General features: G+C 42.1%; 1 protein-coding gene across 2 annotated transcripts in view; it reads left to right on the top strand.

Annotated features, from left to right (window-relative positions):
- The first annotated feature begins 1,982 nt into the window (after positions 1-1,982).
- Positions 1,983-10,694, top strand: part of LOC124131498 (VPS35 endosomal protein-sorting factor-like) — a 35,360-nt gene continuing 26,648 nt past the window's right edge. For both annotated transcript variants that reach the window (XM_048400837.1, XM_048400836.1), the window contains exons 1-5: positions 1,983-2,056; positions 3,971-4,061; positions 5,012-5,197; positions 7,084-7,222; positions 8,335-8,411. In XM_048400837.1, the coding sequence (XP_048256794.1) occupies positions 2,037-2,056; positions 3,971-4,061; positions 5,012-5,197; positions 7,084-7,222; positions 8,335-8,411 (513 nt within the window). In that variant the 5' untranslated portion in view covers positions 1,983-2,036. The remainder of the gene's footprint in view (positions 2,057-3,970; positions 4,062-5,011; positions 5,198-7,083; positions 7,223-8,334; positions 8,412-10,694) is intronic.

Here is a 10,694-nt window from a genome sequence, read left to right as displayed (position 1 = left end):
CAGTGGCTTACAAGAGCACGTATATATGAATGTGAACCTGTAATATGATCAGGTGGAATGAGTGAGTGAACAATATCTAGGCTTGACCAGACCAAACCGATGATGAACCAGTACACGTCGAAATGCGATTCCACTTCAGATCATCATTCAAGTCGACTCTAACGGAGACTATTGGGAAAGGGGTCAGCGTAATTTAAGATCATCTGTAACCATGGTCTACCATATTTGTGAAATGTGTGTCATTCATGTCACAATGCTCTGCAGCTCACAATACACATCTGATGTCAGTTGTGTTATAAGCTTAAGTGAGTGAGTGAGTTGGGTTTAACGCCGCTTTTAACAGTATTGCAGTTATATCACGGCGTGTCAGCTTAATGTGGGAGGAAAGCCCGATGTGATGCAGGTCTAAGACGTTTACCACTTCGGTGAAAAAGCACGGGCATGATGCTGACAAACCTAGAAACATAATCGGGGCGAACCGGGATTCGAACCCACATAGGTTTCTGGCGTGCCCAAGGGACGCAACTCTGCACAGCGAATCGCGGCGCCTTAGACGACTGGGCCACCCGTGCCCACTATTAGCTTAAGGTGGAGCCTTCTTTAGACCTTTTTGCCCCTGTAATCACTGGTGCATAACTGTGTTTTCATAACACTGTAGACGAAACGAACTGTAGTCGAAAAGGGACTCCCCCTAGTTTTACTCCGTATTTACTCATGTCATATAGATTCAAGTAACATAAAGAAATTACCGAGCAACGGTAAAATGACATTTTGCAGTACGGCTGTCTTCTGGTCATGCTTTAAAATAGATACGACCTTTGCTGACATCTTAGGTGTTTCCAGTGGGATGTCCAAAATATTGCCTGATGAAATGCACTTTATTAAACACGTTTACATTTGTTTAAATTCTAAACATGTAAAATGTGTAAAATTCTAAACACGTTTGGATTATGGGGATATTGTGTTTGGGTGATGTTTAGGCTGAGGCGACCCTAAACGTGTTTAGATAGAAAACACCAAAAAATGCATACCGTTCAGGACTGAAACACTTTCCTTACCATGTCTTGTATGTGTTTACATTCTTAACACATTATACTAAATTAAATAGTGATATTGACTAATCTTCAGCATCTTCGTGCAATCTTCCAGGCAGGAAAGTAATTTCGTATTTACTAACCTTCTGGCCGCTGTGACAAGTAAATAGAATTCACTGGTATTTTTTCTAAGTGCATGTCATTCCCCATGCCACAATTACTGCAAATGATACATATAGTAAGCGATGAGTCATGGTCATGCGAATACATGTATGACTTTGTGTCAAGTTTAAAATTGGAATCCATTGACCACTTAGATGAGACACATCCAATTGCTGGTACCATGTGTGCGTGCGTGCGTGCGTGCGTGAGTGAGTGAGTGGGTGAGTGGGTGGGTGGGTGGGTGGGTGGGTGGGTGGGTGTTTGGTGGGTGAGTGAGTGAGTGAGTGAGTGAGTGAGTGGGTGGGTGGGTGGGTGGGTGAGTGAGTGAGTGAGTGAGTGCGGTGTGTGTGTGTGTGGGGGGGGGGGGGGGGGGGGGGGGGGGGTAGGGGAGGTTGTAATATTACTGCGGGGCTTCAAGGGTTACTGAATTCTGTCAATTACAGATCTTAACTTCCATAGTGTCCATGGCCTACGTCATACATGTACTCATATAGCAGAGATCACATACACATGGAAGAATTTGTACATAAATGAAATGCGTCCATTGTAGCTGATATAAAAATGTCTGGAAATGTTTTACATTTATCTATCTTGTTTGTTTCAAATATAATTTGTTACATTTACTTTACTGTTTTTCTGTCTATGCTTTTTATGAATTTATTTTCGTCACTACCATGGTTAAGCTATTGCATCGTTTAGGTTTTACTCACTAACTTCCGTCTTTATTTACGAATTACAGCGCAATCGCTACATGGTTAAGAGCCCAGTCTTATAATGCTCCGAACAGCGCAGGTGTAGCGGTGGGCAGTCGTTGAGCCTTGACTGTCACATGATCTGAAAATGGCCACCGCCTACGAATGGTAAGTAATTTCTTTGAAATATTTTAATTTCTCGAGTGTTATTTGTGATTGATATTCAGAAGCCTGGGTTCACACGGGTGTTTTACATTCGCAGATGTATACGATAATTATAGATATCAACTGCGTGCAGTTTGTACATAATAAAACGGCATTGTTTGTATAAAATCTTCACATCTGCAATATTTGAGGCCTAGTGCTAGTCCTTTGAGTGGCAATGTCGTTATTCGGCTGGGAGGCAAGAGGCGTGTAATTGGCAACAAACAAAGAATAGGATAGATATGTTAATGTTTAGATTTAACTCTGTTGGTTTTGATACTTCAGACATTTGTATTGCTTTAACATGTTTGTATTACTGTCAGAATAATAGTTGTTTCAACATATCTCTACACCCAGAAAGTTTTAGACTCCAACATTTGAGTGGTGTAAAAGTGAATCATACTGTCAGTGAGTTGTTCTTGTCAATGTCAACTCCAGCTTAGCTCGTGATTACAGAGTCCTGTTGATAAGAACAAGTTTTGGACATTCTGCGATTATTATTATTATTATTATTATTATTATTATTATTATTATATACCGCAGGTATCCAGGTACTAGTATCTGCTCAAATGAGCACTTATTATGAGCATTTCTGTGGTCCCGTTGATTCTATTCCTGTCCACATCATACCAAGATGCAAACAGATAGTTATAAGCCTGGCTGGCACTCGGGATAAAACAAGTACTGGTCATCTTAGAGTCAGTATAATGTGTCTGAGTGGGGTATCCATTTAAACTGCAGCATGGATCTCAGCACTATAGAACTGGCATTAGCATGATTAGTCGGCTAGTCCAAGCAGCCACGAACACATGTACATGCACGTCACTATATAAGTACAATAATCTTTGAACGCAATGTTAAACCCAGTTTAAACTATTATGATCAGGAGTTACACCTGCAGACAGTAATGGTGACAATTTGAGATATAATCACTTTTGCTGTAGTATCGAGATAATTGTCAGTTATTGCTATAGTATTGCGATAGTATAAAAACATCTTTAAGATTTGATAATTATTTTTGTCAATGCAATAGAAAAGAATAAAGTATTGCCATCAATGTCAAATTTGGCCATGTACCTCCCTGTACTACAGGAACCAAAGGGAAGTAACTCTAATCTAAAGTTGTCATAATCCTTTCCTTGTGTTTTCTGACACATAATCTATGTTGTATTTTATCTAACTGTGTTTTTAAATTCCTATCTATATACCGTATTCGACATAATAAGCGCCCAGGGCGCTCTCAAAATTAGAAATGGGGGGCTCTTATTAGAATATTATTTTGGTGAAAAACAACAGAGTTGAAAGATCTTACATTTCGTGGTTTATGCTGACAGCCAGAAATGTTTATATACGACAGATATATTTTTCCAGAATTTAATTTGAACCCATAATTAAGGGTGTATATAACATACATATTATAAGAATAAATATGTCTTGTGTACATTGATCAATCAGAAGGGGTGCTAATTGGGATTGTTCACTAGCCAATATATTTGTAAATATCGCCATGGGCGCTTATTAGAGCGGGGCGCTTATTACGTCGAATACGGTAGTTCAATCATAGGGCAAGCAATTTCAATACATCAATAGTTTGATAATCACTACACTTCAAATAGACAGTATTCATTCTCTGGTTGATAAGTCAGGAATCACATGAAGGGGCCCTAAAAGCTGCCAGGGTCGTCCTTGTAAGCTCATGATAGCCTGCTTTACATGTTTTGCTCCAACAAGTAACAGACACATCATAAAATGGCTGAAATACTATACAAATCAAATTTAAAGCTGTTTTAATCAGTCTACAGCAAAATGTGCATTGGCTTAAGAGACTAATGAATTCTGTGTACCAGGAAGTGACTACAGACAATTTTTTCCATGCAGGCATCCTCGAATACGAGACTATGTGGCAGAACGCCAGGAAGAACAGAGTCCCCGAGAGGAGGCGGGGTCGCATCCCCTCAAGGCAGTCACTGTAAGTATTCAGATGGGCCTGGTCAGTGCGAAGCAGTAGACACTACAATTTAAGGCCTTTGCTCAGTAGGCATGAAGACCCAGTAGGCAGGAAGATTCAGGGCCTTCTGTCAGTAGGCAGTACGAAGCAGTAGGCAGAAAGATTCATGGCCTTCTGTCAGTAGGCAGTACAAAGCAGTCGGCAATACAATTTAAGGCCTTAGCCCAGTAGGCAGTAGGATGTAGTCGGAAGAAAGATTCATGGCCTTCTGTCAGTAGGCGGTACAAAGCAGTCGGCAATACAATTTAAGGCCTTAGCCCAGTAGGCAGTAGGATGTAGTCGGAAGAAAGATTCATGGCCTTCTGTCAGTATTCAAATTCTGTTAGTTAATATAATATCTACCAGGATTGCTTCTGAAATCTTAATTAGTCAGTAAATGGTGGAATACCTCAATGTTTATTATTTATTCTGCTTTTCATTTTTTTTCATGGAAATCATGTTTTACCAAACAGCTTGGACTAATGTTTGAATGAAAAAGCAGAATACTTACTTAATCAACACAATGGCCAGTGAATGTTATTAGCTACTGGTCTGCATGGTGTGTGTCGTTTTACGCTTAGTCAGCAATATTCTCGTTGTCACAATAACTCTGGGCCAGACAAACATCAGACCAACATCCCTTGCTGTCAGGGTGACCTCGCTGACCATCCAATTACATCACAGTTCACAGTCAACCTATGAGATTCAAAATACTTCTACAGAGTCATAACATTAATTATAACTATATAACATGGATTTTGAAATTTGTAATTCCAATTTGGGAATTTAGACTGAATTTAGTCTGTGCTTCAGACTTGGGGCCTATGTCTGCCTCTGAGCAGGTCCAGATAGATCCCGAAGCGTACAATGATACAGGAATAAGAAGTATTCGGAAGTTCTGATTCATCTATTGGTATCATTGTCCCACCTAGGTTACCCAAGTGTCGAAGGCTGAGAAGAGAGGAGCATCAGGCAGCAAGTCAAAGAGCAATGCCACCTCCGAGTTTGTTGACCCCCTGAGTTCGGGACCTCTGGGGGCGGCCTTCGATGGCACTGACCCCCTCTCACAGCTGGCGGCCACTGTGGATGTTAAGCCATTTAGGAGTCGCAGCTTCCAGGTGAGATGGGAGACACGGGGATATGTGAATATTTGGGAATTGAGTGTCACATTCTGATGGGTTCTTGGGTCGGGCGGGTACTGAGTAGGACCCGGGTACCCACAGGACGTGGTTAGTCACGTGGTTAGTCACGGGATATATTGTTTAATGACAAAAAAATATCTAGATCTCCATGGTTACACTACAAGTTAGGGCTGGGACGAGTCCAAATTTACTACCCGGGTACCCACCACCCTATTACCCGACCCTACCCGGGTACCCGCTGTAGATATTTAGAGATAGGTACAAACTGTCCGATTTGGAAAAGTTTAACCGTAGCCCCGCAAAATGCGTGTAAAAGTTTACTGCATGAAGTTTTATCTTTATTCAAACATATAAAAGTCAGAAGGAAATGGTGCATTGTCAGAAAGAAATGGGAACATTGATGACTTGTAGTGTAACCATAGAGCTTTAGATATTTTTTGTCATTAAACAATATATCACTTGACTAACCACAGGTCCGGGTAGTCCTATGGGTACCTGTGTCCTACTCAGGACCCACCCGACCCGAGTACCCGAGTTACCCGTCCCAGCCCTACTACAAGTCACTGATGTTACATTTCTTTCTGCCTAAGCACCATAACTTCTGACACTCATGTATTTGAATAAAGATAAAGCTTTAGTCAACTTCCGTGTAGGCATGACCAGATCGTTTTATACATGTATCTAAATACATTTTACCAGGGCTACAGTCCAACTATTCCCAATCAGACATTTTACACCCAACTCTTGAGACCTGTATTGAGTACCCAGGTAGGGTCGGGTAATAGCGGGTGGGTACCCAGGTAGTAAATTTGGACTCATCCAAGCCCTAGTTGTTACTGACCTAATATGAGACCATATACCGTCATTTTTAGTGCATTATATATTCCATTGTTAACGTTTGTGTTTACATTGAAGCATGGTATCGGAAACATATGTACTGGACCTGTCATTATACTGGTTGTAAGTGTATGTTTTCATTTTGACAGGACATGTGCGATAAAGTTATTAGATAGTGTAAACTATCGGCATAAGAAATTCGTTATGGTGTCTTTAGTTGCCATATACAGTGTCATATTAGGTTAGCAGAAAAGTATTTGGCTTGGCATTATAACTAATAGTCTTCCGCTAACCATGTGGTTTGTTGTCGTTGTTTGATGTACCAGTGCCTTCCAGCGTGACGGCTCTCGCTCCCTCAGCTTTTTGTGAACAAAAAGAAAGATATTGCATTGAAAATGAACCTTAGTACTGACAATGACAATAAATATTATGTGTTTTCAGGCTTTCCTCTCACAATAGCCAAGCAAACTTTGTTCAAAACACTTACTCACCCTCTCCTTACAAAGGATCACAGTACCTATCTTGTCCCAAAATAATGTTGAAATTTATAAAGTTTTATTAATTTCAATGCACCTTTTTTGGGTGACCCCCCCCCCCCCCCCCCCCCCCCTCTCCCAATAATTGACCAGTACCTAATCTTATCAGCTATATAAATTCTCCTTCACGTCCGTATGTTTGACAAGAAAGGGCCACAGTCAAGACACAAGTGTTCAAGGGAATAGGAGAGTGAAGTAGACACCGAGTAGATCAGTCCTCCGTTAGTTACTGGATTATATTTGGTCCCAAGCAACCTGTGCTGGTCCTAAGAGGCAACTAATAGAATGGTCAGGCTTGGTGACTTCGTTGATTGTGTTTCATTGTACCTCAAAAGCGTGAATCTTTGCTCACAATATCAGTCACTTGTATGTGTGTCCCAGACTCCCAGGCCGCCTTCACACAGCTGGATTATTGCTAAATGCAGTGTTAAACAAGACATCAAGATCGTAATGTATAGATCAGTGTACTCCAGTGAAAGATGATTTCAGGAGAAGGAGGAAGCTCAGGAGTTGGACGAGACATTTGAACCATGGGCAGCAAAAAAGGGGAGCATTCTGGCCAAGTTCACAACGTCAGAAAAACTGTCCATAACAACCAGCTTTCTCTCTGCTTCTGACAAAGAAAGAGGTAAGATTAGCTGTTTTTAGGCTTTAACAAATTGTATTTAGGTTTAAACATGTTGAAAAAAGGAAGAGTTTCTCGTGCATCACTTTAAATCCTTCACTTCAATCATTTTCATCACCAATAAAAATGTAAATGTTAGTTTCCCATGAGATATGAAGAAAAGTCTGTTGTCTGTGCTTGACACCGCCTCCGTGGTCTAGTGGTAGAGCGTCTGCCTGGAGAGCGGAAGGTCCAGGGTTCGATCCCCGGCTGCGTCATACCAAAAGACGTTAAAAGATGGCACTTGTTGTTACCCTGTCTGGCACTCGGCATTAAGGGGCTAAAACAAGGACTGGTCGGCTCGGAGTCAGTATACTGTGTCTGAGTGGGGTATTCATGTTAAACTGCGGTATCTCAGTGAGCTAGCATCAGTCTGGACTAGTACAAGTAGCCACACAAACACACACGTACATGCATGTCGCTATAGAAGTGCAATAATCTTGGATGCGACGTTAAACCCCATTTCACCTCACCTCACCTGTGCTTGACAGCTGACATTGTATCACAGAGCCGAGTTCAATCTGTACCCAGTCGTTTATGGTCAGTGACAACAAAATATAAAGTGTTCATCCGTCATCTTGCTTGTCCTTCTTCCCTCCTAACTTTTGAAAAAATGGTGGCAGAGAAACATTTAATGTTTTATCCAGTCTTGTACCTCCTACACACCTAGGCATACAGAATATCTGTGTATTCAGTCTTCAGGCTAGTCTGTTATACAAGAATGGGTGCATATGCATTGATAGTGTTTAGCGGTGATGAAGGCCCAGACTGTGTATATGATATATGATATATATGTGTTTAGTGGTGACTATGTGTATGATATATGATATATATGTGTGTTTAGTGGTGATAACAGCCCAAACTGTGTGTATGATATATGATATATGATATATATGTGTGTAGAGTGATGAAGGCCCAGACTGTGTATGATATATGATATATGATATATGATATATATGTGTGTTTAGTGGTGATGAAGGCCCAGACTGTGTGTTATATATGATATATATCTGTGTTTAGTTGTGATGAAGGCCTAGACTGTGTGTGATATAAATATATGATATATATGTGTTTAGTGGTGATGAAGGCCCAGACTACCACTGTCAGTGACAAGGTGAAGAACAGACTGGAACAGCTGGATGACTTTGAGGAGGTAAGCCTGTCATCTGTGCATAGGGGGGACTCTGCCCCGAGCAGAGGGTGTAAGGGTATGGACAGAGCTGATTGGTGTAAGTGTATGGACAGAGCAGATTGGTGTAAGTGTCTGGACAGAGCTGATTGGTGTAAGGGTATGGACAGAGCAGATTGGTGTAAGGGTATGGACAGAGCTGATTTGTGTAAGGGGAGAGCTGATTGGTGTAAGGGTATGGGCAGAGATGATTTGTGTAAGGGTATGGACAGAGCTGATTGGTGTAAGTGTATGGTCAGAGCTGATTGGTGTAAGTGTATGGTCAGAGCTGATTTGTGTAAGGGTAGAGCGGATTTGTGTAAGGGTATGGACAGAGCTGATGAGTGTAAGGGTATGGACAGAGCTGATTGGTGTAAGTGTATGGACAGAGATGATTGGTGTAAGGGTATGGACAGAACTGATTTGTGTAAGGGTAGAGCGGATTTGTGTAAGGGTATGGACAGAGCTGATGAGTGTAAGGGTATGGACAGAGCTGATTGGTGTAAGTGTATGGACAGAGATGATTGGTGTAAGGGTATGGACAGAGCTGATTTGTGTAAGGGTAGAGCGGATTTGTGTAAGGGTATGGACAGAGCTGATGAGTGTAAGGGTATGGACAGAGCTGATTGGTGTAAGTGTATGGACAGAGCTGATTGGTGTAAGGGTATGGACAGAGCTGATTGGTGTAAGGGTATGGACAGAGCTGATTGGTGTAAGTGTATGGACAGAGCTGATTGGTGTAAGGGTATGGACAGAGCTGATTTGTGTAAGTTTATGGACAGAGCTGATTGGTGTAAGGGTATGGACAGAGCTGATTGGTGTAAGGGTATGGACAGAGCTGATTGGTGTAAGGGTATGGACAGAGCTGATTGGTGTAAGGGTTGGACAGAGCTGATTGGTGTAAGGGTATGGACAGAGCTGATTGGTGTAAGGGTATGGACAAAGCTGATTGGTGTAAGGGTTGGACAGAGCTGATTTGTGTAAGTGTATGGACAGAGCTGATTGGTGTAAGTGTATGGACAGAGCTGATTGGTGTAAGTGTATGGACAGAGCTGATTGGTGTAAGTGTATGGACAGAGATGATTGGTGTAAGGGTTGGACAGAGCTGATAGGTGTAAGGGTAGGATAGAGCTGATTTGTGTTAGTGTATGGACAGAGCTGATTGGTGTAAGGGTATGGACAGAGCTGATTGGTGTAAGTGTATGGACAGAGCTGATTGGTGTAAGGGTTGGACAGAGCTTATTGGTGTAAGGGTATCGACAGAGCTGATTTGTGTAAGGGTATGGACAGAGCTGATTGGTGTAAGGGTTGGACAGAGCTGATTGGTGTAAGGGTATGGACAGAACTGATTTGTGTAAGGGTAGAGCGGATTTGTGTAAGGGTATGGACAGAGCTGATGAGTGTAAGGGTATGGACAGAGCTGATTGGTGTAAGTGTATGGACAGAGATGATTGGTGTAAGGGTATGGACAGAGCTGATTTGTGTAAGGGTAGAGCGGATTTGTGTAAGGGTATGGACAGAGCTGATGAGTGTAAGGGTATGGACAGAGCTGATTGGTGTAAGTGTATGGACAGAGCTGATTGGTGTAAGGGTATGGACAGAGCTGATTGGTGTAAGGGTATGGACAGAGCTGATTGGTGTAAGTGTATGGACAGAGCTGATTGGTGTAAGGGTTGGACAGAGCTGATTTGTGTAAGTTTATGGACAGAGCTGATTGGTGTAAGGGTATGGACAGAGCTGATTGGTGTAAGGGTATGGACAGAGCTGATTGGTGTAAGGGTATGGACAGAGCTGATTGGTGTAAGGGTTGGACAGAGCTGATTGGTGTAAGGGTATGGACAGAGCTGATTGGTGTAAGGGTATGGACAAAGCTGATTGGTGTAAGGGTTGGACAGAGCTGATTTGTGTAAGTGTATGGACAGAGCTGATTGGTGTAAGTGTATGGACAGAGCTGATTGGTGTAAGTGTATGGACAGAGCTGATTGGTGTAAGTGTATGGACAGAGATGATTGGTGTAAGGGTTGGACAGAGCTGATAGGTGTAAGGGTAGGATAGAGCTGATTTGTGTTAGTGTATGGACAGAGCTGATTGGTGTAAGGGTATGGACAGAGCTGATTGGTGTAAGTGTATGGACAGAGCTGATTGGTGTAAGGGTTGGACAGAGCTTATTGGTGTAAGGGTATCGACAGAGCTGATTTGTGTAAGGGTATGGACAGAGCTGATTGGTGTAAGGGTTGGACAGAGCTGATTGGTGTAAGGTTATGGACA

Source organism: Haliotis rufescens, unplaced genomic scaffold, assembly GCF_023055435.1.
Source record: "Haliotis rufescens isolate VD_foot unplaced genomic scaffold, xgHalRufe1.0.p SCAF_20, whole genome shotgun sequence".
In the NCBI taxonomy this organism is placed as follows: domain Eukaryota; kingdom Metazoa; phylum Mollusca; class Gastropoda; order Lepetellida; family Haliotidae; genus Haliotis; species Haliotis rufescens.
The sequence above is the reverse complement of the archived record's forward strand: the minus strand, read 5'-3'. Positions and strand labels throughout refer to the sequence as shown.